At 37.8% G+C, this 18,646-nt stretch overlaps 1 protein-coding gene across 5 annotated transcripts; it reads right to left on the bottom strand.

Moving 5' to 3' along the window:
• Positions 1 to 434: 434 nt before the first annotated feature.
• On the bottom strand, positions 435 to 14,426 carry LOC143884374 (mitogen-activated protein kinase 9-like). 5 transcript variants are annotated; one of them, XR_013252828.1, is made up of 12 exons: positions 14,034 to 14,426; positions 10,568 to 10,976; positions 10,354 to 10,481; positions 10,010 to 10,069; positions 6,854 to 7,003; positions 6,463 to 6,616; positions 6,193 to 6,332; positions 6,029 to 6,102; positions 1,728 to 1,829; positions 1,395 to 1,641; positions 824 to 991; positions 435 to 688 (listed from the first exon to the last, which is right to left on the bottom strand). XR_013252828.1 is itself a non-coding variant. In XM_077387900.1 (11 exons), exons 1-11 carry the CDS (start codon positions 14,253 to 14,255, stop codon positions 917 to 919), a joined length of 1,761 nt encoding a protein of 586 aa, XP_077244015.1. In that variant the 5' UTR covers positions 14,256 to 14,426; the 3' UTR covers positions 435 to 916. The 5 variants fall into 5 exon arrangements, 2 of the variants coding, with proteins under 2 accessions (XP_077244015.1, XP_077244017.1); XR_013252829.1 differs by having other exon boundaries at positions 435 to 654; XR_013252830.1 differs by having other exon boundaries at positions 435 to 632.
• Between the last annotated feature and the right edge of the window lie 4,220 nt (positions 14,427 to 18,646).

Raw genomic sequence — 18,646 nt, 5'->3', positions numbered from 1 at the left:
ATTTATCTTCATCAATCATCCGCAGCAAGCAAGCAGGTTAGCTCCGTTCCTTTTGGATTTTGATAATTGACAGCCCAAACCCAATTGTTGTACTCAAATTCACGTTTAATTTTGACCCCAACAATTGGGTTTGGACTGAAAAACAATTCCCAAAATCCAAAATGGTGGGAATTTCTCCGATTTCCAGGGTGGGATTACAACAAGATAGAGGCTAATAATACATTTCCGGAGAAGGCAACAGTCCAACCACTCCCTTGGGTGGGTATTTGAAAAAGCCTGTAAATTTTGGGAAATGATTTTTTCCACGGGCCTCTCCCACCACTGGGAGTTGAGAAAGGCCAGCAGGAGTTTATTGCTACCATAGGGTACTATGACTATTTGTCGGTGATGGTCCTACCATAGCATGCCATCTGAGTCAATGAATACAAGCAAGATACACAACGGGAATATTCATAATTCAATATTCAACGGAAAAGAAGTGTATATCGAAAGTTGAAGATTGCTTGAATGGCAAAATAACCATGGGCCATCCACTGGACAAATAGTGTATATTGAAAGTTCAATATTGCTCGATCACCAAATGAAGTCCCCTTACTCATCTCAGCAAAAAATTTCCAATCGTCCCAGGCCGACTGTTGTTAATCCAAGTAATTTCTAAAATTCAAGCAACTTTCAGCACATTTGAAAGCTAAGAGGAATTACCCAAAAAAATTGTCAGAGAATCTGAATGATTTCAAGTCATAGCAGATAAAAGTTCATCGCTGTAAGCTTCTTGTGATAAATGTAATGCAAAAATTGATAAATTTCACTAGGGAATGTATACCTGAATTTGATGAAAATCTCGAATTTGGAAGAGGTAATGATTCGTATATTTGGGATTCTTCAATCGGATAAACTTATTGAAGTCTTACAAACATTAGGCATTCAAGGCACCCAGCTCATGTGACAACCCATCGATTGCCTCATCTGAATGTTCTGCAATAGTTTCTGCCTGCAGAGTATAACAGTATCAAGCAATCCACCCCAATTCAAAAATCTTTCTCACATTTCAAAATAGTTTTTACAGAATAATTTCAGCAGCACAGATCATAACTTTCTTTAAGGAATTCCCATTTTCTATAAAAATGCCACTAGACAAATTCATTTCAATACATGCCGCAGGGGATATCTTAAAACTTTCATGCCATGTGAACCATTTTAAAGAATAATTTTTATGTGCGCGGTTATGGCATTCAGATATTACGTAAAAATTAACAGATCCCTACACGAGTGCATATAGAGGTACTATTTCATGGTTATCAATTTCCAAGAACATATATGATATGTGCAACCAATAATATGATGAGATATGATATAGTACTTAAGTTGGAGAAGGGCTTATGCAGTTCACTTACTTTTGAATCTCTTTTTGATTTCACAACCACGCACTGGGAAGCACTGATGCTTGCGCTCTTCAACAGGTTACGGGCATTATAATTTAGTTTATTTGGGCCATCTTTGGTAGCTGTTGGCTTCAAACCCTCACCTTGCGGTGATCTAGGAGGGCTTTGAAGGGTTGTACGAACAACGGATGCAGCAGTTCGCTTTTCAAAACTGTTGTCTTGATCAGCAACATCATCCTTAGGTGTGCAGACCCGCTCTCTGCAAAAAAAAAAAACTAGGCACGATCAAACATAATGATCCAGCAACAGAATTTTATTATTTTTCTGTCGTCTATTTACATATACCTGGGCAAAGAGGCATACTGCCGCTGCAGTGGAGTGCTTCTTTCCCCTTTACCATAGTGCTCTTCAAGATGAGCAAATTGTCGTTTGAATCGATCAACACCACTGTTGATAGGAAGACAACAACTCAGCTTTAGCATACAGCAACTGTTACAGCATGGAAGGCCTTACAAGCATTATTCGTGACCAACAGTAGTCCATATTTGGATGCGTAGGCTAATAGAATGATATGCCTACTGTTGTTGCACGGTGATATTAGCTGTTGATGTTCAAAACATAAAGAGACTAGAGATTTGGTGGAATATGGCATTGGATAGCTTAAACACAGGTAACCAATTAAAGAAAAGAAGAAAAAATAATCAAAATGTCCAGCAATTATTTAATGACTTGACTTTCCTTCTCAAATAAATAAATAAATAAATAAATAAATAAATATATATATATATATATATATATATATATATATATATATAGAGAGAGAGAGAGAGAGAGAGAGAGAGAGAGAACATTTCCTACACACTTGTGTAGGTAAGTTACCTACACACTAGCTTAAAATATAGTGGGGGCCCATATTGTTTGGGTGATCCAAACCATTCATTTGAATGATCCTCACATAGATAGGGTGTCCACAAAAAATCAGATCCATAGGATCATCCTAACCATTCAAACTATGGAGGCAAAAAATGGACTAATTTGTGAAGGTTGATACACGTCCATTTTACCTCCACAAATCATAGGGTTGGGATGATCCTATGGATCTGATTTTTTGTGGACACCCTATCTATGTGAGGACCATTCAAATGAATTGTTTGGATCACCCAAACAATATGGGCCCCCACTATATTTTAAGCTAGTGTGTAGGTAACTTACCTACACAAGTGTGTAGGAAATGTTCTCTCATATGTGTGTGTGTATATATATATATATATAATGACTTGAAATATGTAGGAAAAAAAGTGACACCATTGCGTCGCAAAACTAAAACCCAGTATTGTCTCACTTCTTTTAGTAACAGGGAAGTCCACTTCTTGAAACTGGAGGGTGGTAATTGAGAAACCTTTCCTCATGTTCGGTTTTGAATTGAAACCTAGGACTCCCAAACCAAGTAATCCTAAAATCTTTGTTGACCATGAACTTACAGTAGGGCTTTAACCATGAAAAAACCTACAATGGACTGTCCATGATTGTGTCTCTATACTAAAAGCATTACACTCATCCGTCAGGCAAAAAGAGTGTTCTTTTGCAAATGCAGATGATCAGCCCATCTGAGAGCAAAGGCACTAATTAGATAATATTCTATAGATCTCAATGAATCGCACAACTAATTCAATGTTTTAATGCATGTGAATCTTCTCTTATTTTCCATATGTTCCCATAGGTTCTTCTTACTTCCTATTACACTTCGAAGGAGTCTTATCACCTACCCACCTTTCCCAAAAGTAATGGAAAATAAACATTAGAACAACAAGATGGTGGCTCTGTGGGAGTGAATATGGTGTGGCCCATATAAGACTCACCCATATCTTTGGAAATGTCTTCATCTCCTATTTAGTCTCCCCTTTTAAAGTTTTTAGCAACAAGAGTTTTAGAAATTACTTCCCATGCTTCTCAATTATCCACATACATGTATGGTATACCTTATAATATAGAAGTGTGGTGTAGTTAGGACTTCTGGCCCTAATCATAAAACACTCCATATATCACTCTCCTTGTACCATTGAAAAAAAGCAGTCCCCTTGATGGGAGGAGACGTGAGACAAATAGAGCATAAAACCTATCATAAGAAAAGTCCCTGATCTGAGAAGAGAAAGCATGTGATTCTATCAATCTAGCCGTCAAGCCATCGTCAGAAAAATAGCACTCCTTCACGGATCATGAAGATCATATAGGAAGAGCGTCATCATCACCTGAGCGGATCACCAATCGGAGAACCAAGACCAGGATCTAGTCATCATGGCTGGAGGTGAGTTTTTGCATATTACTTTAAATCAGAGGTTTTATAGGATCAAGTAATCGTAGTGTCAGAGACTACCCCAAGTCAGCATAGAAGAAGTTCTGCTACCCACCACTTTTCAGAACAAAGGACAGAGGAATCGCACTACACGATCCACTACCTGCATTTGAATGAATGGCGGAATGCAGCGACTTGTGTTCAGCACAACCATCCAAGTATTTCAGCGTCTGAATGGTCGCAGGAGTTAAATAAGAATAAAATATGCACATCTTGTCTGGGTAGGATCCTTGAAAGGTTGGACTACTAGAAATTGTCCACACATTTGGAAAGTGATCTAGGTTTTCAGTTTTATATGGTTCCTAACTTTGGGATTTCCAAGGACAGGTCCTCCACCAAGGAGATTTGAAACCGGAAGTCCTGGAGCCTCGGTACCAGAAAATTCTTGGAGAATTGAGTTCAAAAGGGTGGGGTCTACCAGAATGGAACACACTAACCACTGAATTTACAGAAATACAGAAAGCCAAAACCATAGTTGCCAGAGTGGGAAGTGAGTGCGAGAAACGATGCAGGGAGCGAAAGCGGGAAGTGATGGTTTTACAAAGGTAAAATGTGGGAAGCGAAAAGCTCTAAAGAAGTAAAGAGAAAATGTGGGAAGCGTCATTAAAAGTCAACATGAAAACTGTAAATGTTGGTTGAAATGGAAGCTTGCCTCAAGAGTTCTGTGCAACCATAAAATCCCTACCAAGTTGAAGGGAAAGTTTTATAAGACAGCTCTGAGGCCAGCCATGCTGTACGGCTCAGAATGTTTGGCCACCAAGAAGCAGCATGTGCATAAGATGAGTGTAGCGGAGATGCGAATGTTTAGATGGATGTGTGGCCACACAAGGTTAGATAGAATTAAAAATGAAGACATTCGTAAAAAGGTGGGGGTGGCACCAATTGAGGAGAAGATGAGAGAGCACCGCTTAAGATGGTTTGAACATACGTAGGCCTTTGGATGCTCCCGTGAGAAGAGGCGACTCGTGCCAAATTGGTTGAGTAAAAAGATGTAGGGGCAGATTTAAAACAACTTGGGTAGAAACAGTGAGGAGAGAGTTGATAGCTAAGAACATAACAAAGAACATGACCTCGGATAGGATAGAATGGAAGAAAATGATCCACGTAGAAGAACCCAACTAGAGCCAGGATTAGAGCAGAATAGATTCCTTTCACATTCTTCATGAATTTTTTCTAAATGATTCATTTAGCCGACCCCAACTAGTTTGGGACAAAGGCTTTGTTGAGTTGAGTTGAGTTGAGTTGATGAAGCATGTCATAAGCCTCATTGGAAGCAAAGTAGCGAACAAGAAGTACGTAGAAAGAGTAGGATTGTAGTAGGTTTGGGAGGGAGGGTTGATATAGGAAAGGATTACATGTAGAAAAAGAAGATTGCCTAATTAGAATTACAAGTTTAAGGAACTCATAGTTTCACAGGTTTTATTCATGTATATTTAATATAAATTTTGGGATGAAGATCCCACATAATTTTCATTTGAAACTCAAGATGAGTTTTCATGTTTTGAATGCACGCTTTTTTTAAATACACTCCTTCAACATTCTCTTTTTTAAAATACCATCATTCAATACTCCTGCACGCCCTTTTTAAATACAGTCCTTCAATATTATCTTTATTTTTAAATACAGTCCTTCAACATAATCAAAAGGAGAAAATTATCTTTTAGGAAGAAATAACCACCTAAGTACAAAGCACACACTTAATTAAGAGGAAACACGTAGTAAATGTCTCGGAAGCAAGAAGAACTTAGCTTCGGAAGCGAGTTTCCGGGGAAGCGAGCTTCCCATCCAACTAGGAAGTTTCCGGTAACTATGGCCAGAACTCTTCCACGACAAAAGGGTTGGCAAAACAAAAACTTTCAAACCTGTGCCACCAAGCATTAGGCTGAGTTTTATGGAAGAAGACAATTTAGGAGTTCATTCGGTATTATGCGGTTAAAAATTCTCATGCAATGTAGTGCCACACATTTCAACAGCCAGTTTAACTTACTGTGACGATAAATCATAAATAAGTTGAAAAAATACCCCACACATGTCAAGAGCCAATTTAAATTTTTGTGACGATAAATTGAAAATCAGTTGAATAAATATCCCACACATTTCAAGAGCCAATTTAAGTTTAGCGATGATAAATCATAAATCAGTCGAATAAATATCCAATTCATTATAGGAAATAACCTAATCTTGGCTAATAAATGTTCTAATGGGTTTGAGCTCAAAGAAGTATATGAAACTCAAATATTTCACCAGAACAGTATTAACTGTCAATCTCATTTTCATCAGAAAATAGACAGACCTTGGGTACATGAAGCTAGTCTGATCTGCACCACGTAGATACTCCTGCAGCATCTGAGGATGATACTCCAAAATCTGTTTACTTTTAAAAGAAAATCCATTATAAACAAAAAGTAGATTTACTCAAACTACCATTTCAACAAGTATATAGCTGTGCAGACACACCTCTCGATAAATTAGTTCTCTTACATCATCTTTTGTCAATTTCCTCCTTTCAAACTCAAACTCCAGTTTCGAAATAGGCTGCGTGGATGGTTCACGATCCACATTCGCCAAGCCACTAAAGTACGGATCGGCTAGTGCCTGCATAATATAAACAACTTAAGTATTAGAAAACAGAATTAACAAGTGGCAAAGTTGAATGCTTTCTCAATGCTTTCATCGCATAAAATTCAATTTGCGGTGCTAACTATCTCGGTTAGTAAAATCTTATCTCTTCTGCAGACGGGCGATCAATAGGATCAAATGCAAGCAGTCGTTCAAGTAAACGAAGTGCCAAGGGATCTGCATCAGGGAACTTCTGTGAGAATGGAACCGGTGTTTTTTTCCTCATGCTACTTAAATATCTTTTAGCCTTTTCATTCCGAATCTGCACATGTTAACACAGAAGAGAAGATGAAACCAAAGCAAAGTACAGAATAAAAGCCGCGATGATGAAATTCAATATTAGAGGCAAAGCAACATCTTTTGTTGTGAATCTTTAGAGTAGTTGAATAAATAAAATCTGTCAGGAGACTCAGGACCATTTATGACAATTTTTTTTTTTGAATGGCGAACCATTTATGACAATTAACATTAACTTATTAGGAGAAAAAGGGGAACAAACCCTAGCAGTAGATTCAGGTGAAGGAGTGCCAAGCAAATCAGTCATGAGATCCAACTGATGAACCACATTCTTCCCAGGGAACAATGGTTTTCCTGTAAGCATTTCTGCAAATATGCAGCCTATGCTCCAAATATCAATTGCAGGAGTGTACTGCAAAACATGAAATGTCTTAGAATCTGCATCCCAGGCAGCCATTACAATAATTATTTTCAATTAAAATAATCACAATCCAATCATGTGAAGAAAAGAAATCATAAAGTGAACTCCATGCGGCATACACCCATCAAGTACTCGCTAGAAGTAAAAGCAACAGGGGTTCCAGTACATGTCACCAAAATCATAGCACAATAAAACATATTAATGACAATGATCAGTCTGCAACAAGAATACAAGTTGCAATTAGCAATTCACAACAGATTCTAAAAAAAATGCATAAATAAAAACAATATAAATCCCTAAAAATGGTCCACAATGCAACTATGAATCAAAGATCACTTATATTCATCAATTGTAATTTGATGGCATAGAATTTACGACATCAAGAAAAAAAATTATATTCATCAAAACATAACTTCAGTCTGCTACTGTTCAAAAAAAAAAAAACATAACTTGAGTTTGTAATCATAACAATATATATATTTTTAGCCTGTGCACTATAAGTCCTTATGATACAGATTGAGTTCCATTAGCAGATAACGATCAGATCAAGAAACATCATTTTTTTTTGAAACAGATAATGAAAAGATATATTAAATTAAAAAAAAAAAAAAAAGGAGATCTAGAAACAATTGAGGTAGCAGTCAACTGTTTCCAACATTCTTTTTGAGTGGAGTAAGACTGACTACAAGGGTGGCCCCGCAGCAGCCACTACATCTCTTGGTAACAAAAATATACTTCAGAGGTATATCAAGATTCAGTCTCCAATTCATACTTCAACGACAAGTCGTTCCTCATTCACATCTTTTTTTTAAAAAAATTCTACTGTAATTCTTTACATAATGACTCCAAAAAAAGAAAAAGAAAAAAAACCAACAAAAGAAAGACCAAGTCCCAGTTAGCAGATAATTATTAGATTAGAAAACAATCAAGGCAAGGTAAAATGTCACTCAACTCATCCTTGTCTCCTCGGCCGTCTCTCACATAGAAGATTTAGAATATGATATCGAGCAAGGTAAGCCCTCCTCCAGCACATTCTATACTTCACTGGCTCTAAAAAAATCCGTAATCGAAGAGGACTCCCCATCCCCACAACCAAGACTTAACAAGGGTCCCCAGCATCCCACCTCTTCAAAAGCAATACCCTCAAATCCATCCCATAACTCTCTCCTTCCAGTCCAACTTTGACTTGCTCCTCACCTTTTCAATCACGACAGCACCATTGTCCTTGACACCGTGGAAACCTCAGCACCTAAAAATATTTTAGAAATTGTTTTCCTTTCTTTTCTTTTCTTTTCCTTTTTTTTTTTAAACTTTTGGAAGGAATACTCGCAATAACACCTCAGCAAGCCCAATAGAAATACAAACGAGTTAGTGGAAATGACTAGTTTTAAGGGACCCAATAAGAGGCCTAAAATAATGTAATTTCCAATTCCAATAAGCTTTTCCCCCAAAATTAAATAATTCCTAAATACTTTAGTCCTCATTAATCTTTCTAAGAGGCAACTTACCTAAACTGACAGTATTAACCATAAATTATGGTTACAAATATTTTTCAGGAACTTCTCGGGAAGGTTGTATCTCAGAATGTTTTAACTTTTTGTTATTTTAGGGTTTTTATTATGGAAAACTGGAAAATAAAATATATAATATATATTTAAGAACAAAATTAGGAAAACAAATAATATCATGAATTTATCATGATATTTGTGTGATATTTTTGGGGTAAAAAAATAAATATGAAGACATCTCGATGATTTTTCAGAATATTGGGAAATTTTCAAGGTTTTGTTGTTTTATGAAAAATCTCAAAATATAGCGACATTTTTTAAAATATGAGAGATATTTGTGACTATGCTTTAAATAACATTAAATAAGTAAAGCTAGCCATACAGATATGGCAAAATTAACTTAAACTACTCATAAGAATGTAGAAGAAAGAATTTTCATTTCAAATATATATATATATATATATATATATATATATATATATATATATATATATATATATATATCCCTAAAATTCCTACACACTTCACACTTGAATAACATAAGCTACTCGTAGTAGTAGTAAAACAAAGTACCTGAACCACCGTACGATATTGACAACGTCACACTCATTTGGAAGAAAGCATGAGAAATTATAACAAATTAAATTGTGAAAATGCAATAAACAAATTCATGCCATACATAGGGAAGGTTCCAAAACATATAAATTTCCCTGTTCTTAAAACTTTTATGACATTTCTGAGAAAGAAGTATGTCAGGAACTGTAAGTACGCTGAATTAAAAATAAGGCCAAACAAGAGGTGTACTTCAACTAATCAGAGTTCAAAAAGAAGAATTTGACTTCTGATGAATCTTCAAGATGAACTCACATAGATACACAGAAGCCAAGAAGATTTCTTTCTGGATTTGTATTTATACCTGATTTCTATTTTTGTCAAGTATGCAAGAAGTACAAGAACTAATAATCCTTTATAAAAATTAGTACAGCTTTCAAAGAAAATTGCAAAGAGCGAAGAGAAAACCCTGCAGATGAAAATTTATTCTCACAACTCTTTAACTTCAGAAAATAGACAGCAGTGCAACAATTTCTAGTTTACTATGATACATTGATACTACCTATTGCTTAAAATGGCATTAGTTAGCTTTCAAAAGTCAGATTTTGAATTAACAAGCAACATGTTAACAACAAAATAAAAGAAACGGTGAAATGCTGTTACAAATCATGTAACCACTTATACAATCTCTAATGCCTAGTGCAAGCTACGATGCAAACCTCCAGATACTACAAAGGCCACTAAAAGGAAAAAATTAATGGCTAACACGAACAAAACTTTTTCTTATTACTCACGGGGCACACATTAGCAGCATCAATTAATATTATAAATGCCAAAAATAGCTAAACTGAAAATTGAAGTAGAAGCAAGGACAGTAGAACGCCCAGCTATCTCATACAAATAGGAATTTAAAATTAGATAATATCAATGAGCTTACTTTGGAGAAAAAAGAACCACAGAGTTCAGGAGCACGATACCACCTGGTAGCCACATAATCCTTCAAAAGAAAAACAAATAGAACAAAATAACTTATGAATGAAGAGCTTCACATGAATATGAATTGGAGGTTGTTATAAATTATATGTTATAATCAAATACATATATACTTTTTTTAATGGAAAATAAATTATATAATTAGAACATCAAAAGCAGATATCATTAGAATCCAGAAAGCTACAAATCAGTAGAGGTTTGAAGTTATAGAGAATATAGCTTCAAGAAACTACATGGAGAAGTTATAGAGAATACAGCTTCAATAAACTAAATGGAGGGGGCACACACTGTCCAGAAAATAGCAGATGGGGCATCATTAAATGATGCACGTGCAAGCCCAAAATCACAGATCTTCAATTTGCAGTCTGCATTAGCAAGGATATTTTTGGGCTTCAAATCCCGATGGAACACGTTTGCTGTACACAATAAAAAAAATTCTATCAATATCGCTGGGAATACAAAAGCAAAATTAAAAGGCTATAGTATCGAAAGAAAACATAACCTGTATGGATATATTTTAGAGCTCGAAGAAGCTGGTATAAGAAAAACTGATAATGTTCAGAAGTAAGATCATCATTTGCCTTAATTACTTGGTGAAGGTCAGATTCCATCAATTCAAAAACAACATAAATATCTTTAAATTCTCTTCGAGATGGAGGGAGCATTATATGCTTAATTTCTACAATATCTGGATGGTGAAGCAGCCGAAGGAGCTTGATTTCTCTGAGAATGCGGGTGGCATCAGAAACATGCTCAAAAACATCATTGATCTTCTTAATTGCCACCCTCTCCCCAGTGTGGGCATCAATTGCAGACCCAACAACGCCATAGCTTCCTTTGCCAATGACCTCTTGTATTTGGTATTGACTTGCCTCCCCATACTCTGTGAAGAAATCTGTGTCAGCAGAACCCTGAGTAAAATAAAGAAATCTTAGTAACCCTAGCAAATGTATTGGTAGATAGATGATTTGAGACAGAAAAATAGCATAAATACTTTTAAGTTAGCAACACAACAATAAGCAGTTTATTCCACCAACACTATAGTGAGAAAGTAATAGATGGGATAAACGATGAAAGAATAAGAAATTTATTCTGAATGCTATTCATGAATACTTCTTGCGAGACCAAAAAATTTCAGAAAGCACACTGCCAGATGAAGTGATGTTTAAAAACACAACGAGATAGCTTGAATCTTTTCCTCTTCTTCTTCCATATAATCTATTATTGTCCCTATATGGCTATTCCATTTGCAAAGGGTTGATTTGGAGCAAACAGGGCAAAGCCAAAGGCCTAAATTATGAAACACCTGCAGAAATAACTGGACTATGATAGTAATATGTCAGTGCCATGTGTGACGCATGTTTCTTTATGGGCAGTAAACAAACCTCATTTAGGAAGAAAAGGGAAAACCACACAATACAAGCAGTTGATGGGAAGAAATCCCAAAAGCAGTTGATGTAGCAAATCAGTCATGTACGATGGAGAATCTCTGATGTAACTACACGTTTAGATTGATTACTCAAACCGACGGATTTTTTACTGTGTTGATAGGTTCACTCATCCTTCCTGTGTAATTTTTCTGTCAGAAATGAAGTTCAAATTGGCTTGTTTGAGGGTCAAAAAAAGCAAAGACGCTACAAGAACTGACAAATTTAACATTTTGCTCATTGTTGGTGATTTCCAGATTCAGGCCTCAACCTAAGTATTATAGAGTTAAAAAGGCCTTCAGAATCAAACATCAGAATAAACGAAGGGCAGTAGAGAATCCGAACAGATGCAAACAGATCCAAATACCACTCAAATCTTTCTTACCAAAATTCAAAACAGTCCAGATCTTGATCACATCCAGGCAAATATAGGATTAGAGTGAACCACGTACATTCTTATGTGGCTCGATAATTTGTTTTGGATTTTAAGTACTGATTGTGTGTCCAAATTGATTATCAGACTGAAATTCATGTGTTTTTTTTTTGGGAATGGTAGCCAATTTTATTGCAAAAAAAAAGGGGGGGACCGAGATAGTCTATACAAGGAGCAGCAAATACAACATGGAAAAGGAAAAGCAAAATAAAAAACAAGAAATCAATGGGGAAGAGAGTCGAATAGCACCAAGGCTTCCTTAGAGACTCCTTCCCTTGCTAGGCCATCGGTTGGCGGAACGACGAATATGCTGGAAAACAATATAAGGTGATCCCAACCAATCCTGCATTTCATCAAAGAACCGATCAAATCTCCAAGGGTGATTGTGCGAACCTTGGAGCCATCAGATTATATTATTACGGGAGTCCCCTTCGACCATCACTTTATCCATTTGGTGTCTATCTAACAGCTTTATACATTGGTGAAAGGCGCGTACCTCTCCCTTAGTAGCAACGGCCACCCCTATGAACCCACAAAGGCCCAAATCACCTCCCCGAGTTCATTACGCAAGACACCACCTACACCGGCCTGGCCAGAATTCCCCAAATTAGAACCATCAAAGTTTAGCTTCAACAATCCAAGCGCGGGGGAACCCACTCTGGCACTATTTATGATTAATCTCTGCACTTAAGCACGCCTCTTTCCAACCATTCCATAAATCAAGGGCAGAGACAAATTTGAAACTCGGGTAGAGACAACTCATGAAATAGTCGGGGCAATAACTTTGATGAATAGGAAAGCTGACATTTTAGAGACACCTTTGAAGACTCTGGCATTCCTTTCTTTCCAAAGCACCCAAATGGTTGTTAAGGACACATTCCTTTAATTTTAAGCACAATAATCAGTTTTGGACTCATAATCGGTTCTAAAAATCCAAAACAAAAGGGCATAAGGAGGTTTCGAATTCCAAAATAATCAAGAAGGCAGGTACAGAGACCTTTCTACAACAGCTCCAGCGATTCCACAACGTGGAAAAAGAATAGGACTTTCAGAAACCATTTCAAGCATTGACCGAACAGAAACATGAAGAGAAAAATCCAACGACTGTAAATCCAAGCTTCTTACAAATCATAACACAATACACACAGGATGAATGAAACAAGCTAACCCAGTTGAATCTGGATTAAATGTTTAAAAATTGAATGCAAGGCACAAACAGGAGGGGAAAAAATAGTTATATCATGTGAAACTAACCAACCCAATGAAGAATGACAACAAAATAAGTCAAGGAATTGCGGAATAACTACCATATATGAAATGAAACTGACAGTGTTTGCATGGTATATTCTATAAAAGCATATGAAAATAAAAATAAAGAAGCAACTAAAGTAAACTTCATACACGTCTCCGTGGCTGTTTGGGATAAGGATTTACACAAATCCTTGTATGTTGCACATCTCTAGAGGAGATTCCAAAGAGACGCAACACGCCTCTAAACATTTTTTTACATTTCACCTTTGCAGAGAGTGTCCAAGTATTTTTGGCTACTTCAAGATAAATGGATTTTATAATACAGGATTTTATAAGCTAAAATCTTGATTTTATAAACTGAAACCTGGAATTCATAAGCTAAAACCTAGATTATACAATCTTGAAAATGTGCAATCCAGGTTTCAGCTTATAAAATCCAAGTTTTAGATATTAAAAACCTGGTTTTAGCTTGTAAAATCCAAATCCTGGATTTTACAATCCAGTAATATAAAATCCTAGTATCTAAACAGAGAGATAGTGTGTTTTGTTTAGAGTGGGAAAAGAAAACAATAGATTGTATATAAACCCTTCGTTAGATTTTCTTGACTATTTTGTTTTGTTGAAATTAACGAACTTTCTTGTTTAGAAAGAAATGCTTGATCTTTGTAGAGTCCAATAAACTACTAAAAAAAATCAAATAATCCAACACGTCTTAAACTAAACGAAGAAAACAAAAACACAAGCAAACAAACATAAGAAGAAACAAAAGCAGTTTCAAAGAGAAAAGATCAAAACAAAATGAAAACCCTAAGAAAGAAAACCCTTATAAGAAGATTAAAAGGGGATGGGAATCTGACCTTCTTGTTCAAATCGATCCCGGCCATGATTTTGTTTCTTTTGGGGACCCTGATGAGATTCAAAGCAGAGATCTCGAAATCGTGTATAATCTTGAGCAGCTGCTGTTCGTGGTTATCTTGGTCTTGGTGTTTTTCAGGGCTTATAAAAATTTTGGAGGGTTTATTAGAAGAGAGGCATTGAAAGCAGCGAAGAAGGGCATCCAGGAGAGCTCTTCCCCCCATATGAAGTAGATCGGAGAGCCAGAGCCTAATGATCTCAGCATTCCCCGCTCCTCCCTACTTTTCCTCCCAAACCTCCACCTCCACCTCTCGCTCTCTCTCTCTCTCTCTCTCTCTCTCTCTCCGAAATGTGTGAGAAAAATAACAGGGTCGATATCCTTTCCCCCTTTTACGGACCGATGTCCAATAATAGAAAGTCTGATGTAAGCTATACATATAGTTTATTTTAGGGAAAATTACATTTACACCTCTCTAGTTTCATACACATACACATCTACCCTGTGGTTCTAAAAGTGACAACCACACCCCTATGGTTTCAATGGGTTTTTCAAGGCGGCGAGGTGGAAATGACCAAAATGCCCTCATCTGCTCAACTAAAAATTAGGGTTCCCAGACTTGAAAACTAAAAATTAAGGTTTGATTCAAATCCTTGTTTATTTATCAATATAAACCCTCGATGTAGGAGTTTTATTTGTCTTCATTCACACCATTATTTTGATTTGCATATAAATCTTAATATTTTAGGGCTTTTTAAAAAATTTATCAATGTTTTTTTCTCGAAATGTGGGTTTGATGTAGCCATGGGGTGGGGTTTCATTGTCTATGGTGGATGTGACGGTAGTGGCCGGAGGTGCGACGACGGCGGTGGGAAATGGCGTAACCCTAATCCCTCTCTAAATGAGGGTATTTCTGTCCTCAAAATATTAACCATGATTAGTTTCACTCTTTCTGTCAAGTTAAACTGACGGACCTTTGATGGAGGGGGTATAGTTGTCACGTTTAGAATCACATGGCTAGAAGTGTATGTGTCAGAAACTAGAGGGGGTGTAAATGGAATTTTCCCCACTTCTTTTTTTTTGGGTGATGATAAATTCGCACCCCTGGATAATTCAGACTCCTTTAGCATGAATTGACCTCAAAAAGCGTTAGAGTCTGCCACATTACTTCCTTTTTGTCGTTTTTAACGCAGTGCGAATTATCTTATAGGGTGTGCGAATTTATCATCAACAGTAGTGCGAATTATCTTATAAGGTGTGCAAATTTATCGTCTACCTTCACTTGTTTTGAAAAATTACAGCAGTATAACGGAAAGTGGCTATTGATACTGAGACTAACATATTTTAACAAGGAGTGCTCCAATGGGATGAACATGCGGTCGTTTAAAGGGTTTTAAGAGCTTTTTGAGAAGCTGTCTGTCTTTTCTATTTTAATCGGCTTGTTAGAGCTTTTGTGGGAATTCGAGCTCTTTACACAATAAGACGAGATGAGTTAGTGCAGTTGTCAGAATATGATTGTGCTGGAATGCTGGTATCTTTTTCCAAACTAAAACAAGTTTTAGCTATAATTGGCCTTGTTTCTTTCCCTTTATTCACAGATATAAGTCAGCGGCCATTTTGGAGTTTGGCTTTCTCATGACTCAGCATTTGTGAGAGAAATTGGATGGGTCTGTCCTATCTGTCATACATCTCCACCGTTTACTGATTTAGAGCCATCGAATCATTTATCTTTTCTACTTGATCGCTCTGAGGAAAGTGGGTCCCATCATTATTACAATAGAGGTTGATGACGCATGGAGGATCACACATTCCACGTGGACTTGATGGCCAAATCTCCTTCCATACACAGGCCGTGTTTACGGTGAATGCGGAGTAGTGATATAGTGCGTCGCAACTTAGATGGGCCAAAGACTTAAATTTATTGCAATTGGACAATCTCAGCCTTACAATAATTGAATGCTCTTCAAATGGAGAGAAGAAGAATCATTTTGATAAGAAAATGATATGGTGATGGGATGGTTACTGTTGTTTTATCGTGGGGTTGTGGGTCATCGATGATACACGTGACGAAGCAACAAGTGGACCTGATCATTTGGAATGTGTGCCATGTCTAAAGCAAAGATAGCGAGCAACAGATGCACAGAGGAAGAGATAAATGCTAAAGGCCCATTACAACTTTGATAGTGGATGTGACTGCTATAAGCTAACTCTATTTTAGAATTTGAAAAGCGATTGTAAGTTCAAAATTGATCATTATTGGACCCAAATTTAAACTTAGGCACAGTTCATTTCCGATTGTGAGCCCAAGCCGATCATTGTACTCAATATGTTGGGAGTGCGGGGAGCATGAAAAGTTCTGTAAAAACAAGAAAAATAGGCCCAATTTCACGCTCTTTCTCTGCACGCGTGCACTTTCTCCACTTTCTCCACTTGTGCCTTAACAATTCTCTCCCCTCCCCCTTTTCAACTCATCTTTTAGAGCACGTCTGGCAGCCTTGAATTTTTTTCATGACAAATTAGTGTCTCCAAGTGGTGAGAGAGGGGGTAACGGGGGCGAAGTGGTTAAAAATAAGGAAACTAGTGTCCCCAAGTGTTCAGAAGTGGCTAAAAAACAGGAAACAAAATACTCTACTCTAAATAGGATCCAACTTTTTCTTGATTTTTAGCCACTTTTCACCCGCATCTCAATTGATGTTGTTGCGGATTCCAAGCAAAAGCAAAGGTCCCACGTCAGAAAAGTTGAAGGATGTGGATGGGTTTATAAGGATTTGGCCACCCTCCCTTTAACGGCTAGCTTTTAGGGGTGAGTTCTACCCAGGTCCCAAGAAGTGGTGTCAGAGCCGGGGTGTGGTAACCCGATGTGCCTTTAAGAGAGGAAAAATCCCTCGGGGAAAACTCAGTAACCCGGGTGTGCCTCAGAGGATGGTCAAATCCCCTCGGAGAAGATCTCATAGTTCCCACGTTGCCGCCACGTGGAAGGCCAAGATTATCCACGTTGCTTCCACGTGGAGAGGGAGATTGTTGGGGGTTCCATGCAAAAGCAAATATCCCACTTTGGAAAAGTTGAAGGATGTGGATGGGCCTATAAGGATTTAGGGCGAGATTATCCACATTGCTTCTGCGTGGAAAGGGAGATTGTGTTTGGGTTCCACGCAAAAGCAAATAGTCCCACATCGGATAAGTGAAGTGGATGGGGATGGGTTATAAGTAGGGCTGCAACTTGGGTCGGGTTTTACCCGACCCGACCCGCATCGACCCGACCCGAAAATAGCTTGGGTTGGATTCATGTTTCTCGGGTTTCGGGTCGAGCCGGGTCTACGATCTAAAAGCCCGCATGAATCTCGGGTCGAGCTGGGTTTGAAGGGGCCCGACCCGACCCGAGTTACTTAAGTTATGGTATGTATTTTTTTCTTTCTAAAACTTTGTTACTTTAAAAGTGAGAACTTAAAAGTAAAACTCACGCAGGCACACAATCACAGGGACTCTTTCATCTTCTGTTGGTTTCTCCCCTTTAGCTCTAGGGTTTAAAGTTTCAACTAAATAGTTAATGCACTAAATAGTTTGTTGTTTATCTCATATGAGTATAATCATTTTCATTTAGTAATGCATCAATTTATTCTCTTTGGACTAGTTATTAGTTAATGCACTAAAGAGTTTGCCATGCTTGAGTTTTCTACTTCTATGAGTTGAGTTGCCTTGCCAAACAAGATTTTTCCTTAAAAAATTGCGTCAACGGAAAAAAAAACCCGACCCGACCCGAGATTTATCATGGGTAGGACCGGGTTTGGGAATCATAGGTTTTCGAGAAAAAAACCCGGCCTGATCCGACCCGAGATATTTCTCGGGTAGGGTTGGGTTCTTCAAAACCCGACCCGAGTTGCAGCCCTAGTTATAAGGGGATGGGCACCCTTCCTCTAACGGCTAGCTTTTAGGGGTGAGTTCTACCCGGTTACATTCCCTACAAATTAATGGTATCAGAGAGCTCAGGGCGTGGTAACCCCGGATTGCCTCTGAGGGTGGGAATGTCCCTTAGGGAAGATCTCGGAAGCCCCAGTGTAGTTATCTCGTGGTTCCCACGTTACCACCGTGTGGAGGGGCGAGATGGTCCACGTTACTTCCATCGGATAAGTGAAGTGGATGGGGATGTGTTATAAGGGAATGTGCACCATCCCTCTAACGGCTAGCTTTTAGGGGTGAGTTCTACCCGGTTAAATTCCCCTACATATTGTTGGGGGTTCCATTGAAAAGCAAACATCCCACATAGAAAAGTTGAGGGATGTGGATGGGCTTATAAGGATTTGGGCTCCCTCCCTTTACTGCTAGCTTTTCGCGGTGAGTTTTACCTAGGTCCCAACGGAAGCTCTCTCAATTCTCTCTCCTCCTCCCACCGTCCTACTCCTCTCTCATCATTTGGAGAGAACAATTGAACAATTTATAATGAGAAAAAATTCAGGGCTGCCAGACATGGCCTTATAGTTGAACCCGCAGATATTCCATGAAATATTTTTCATGGTTTCCAAACATGGCTTGGGTCTGTTTGGTTGCACAATTTTGGGGGTTTATCAGGTGTTTTGACTAGTTTTGGGATGCCACATCATCTTCTAGAAGTATTTGGTT

Source organism: Tasmannia lanceolata, unplaced genomic scaffold (genome assembly GCF_043159265.1).
Source record: "Tasmannia lanceolata isolate RefF3 unplaced genomic scaffold, GAP_Taslan_0.1 ptg000008l, whole genome shotgun sequence".
NCBI lineage: Eukaryota > Viridiplantae > Streptophyta > Magnoliopsida > Canellales > Winteraceae > Tasmannia > Tasmannia lanceolata.
This window is presented reverse-complemented; position numbering and strand designations above follow the sequence as displayed.

Bases quoted from the DNA above. Each gene is read 5' to 3' on its own strand.
- LOC143884374 (XM_077387900.1), bottom strand. From the start codon at position 14,255: ATGGGGGGAAGAGCTCTCCTGGATGCCCTTCTTCGCTGCTTTCAATGC. The intron at 10,482-10,567 runs GTTATGTTTTCT...TATTGTGTACAG, and splicing joins TCTAAAATATATCCATACAG to CAAACGTGTTCCATCGGGAT. The intron at 992-1,394 runs GTAAGTGAACTG...TATACTCTGCAG, and splicing joins AATCAAAAAGAGATTCAAAA to GCAGAAACTATTGCAGAACA.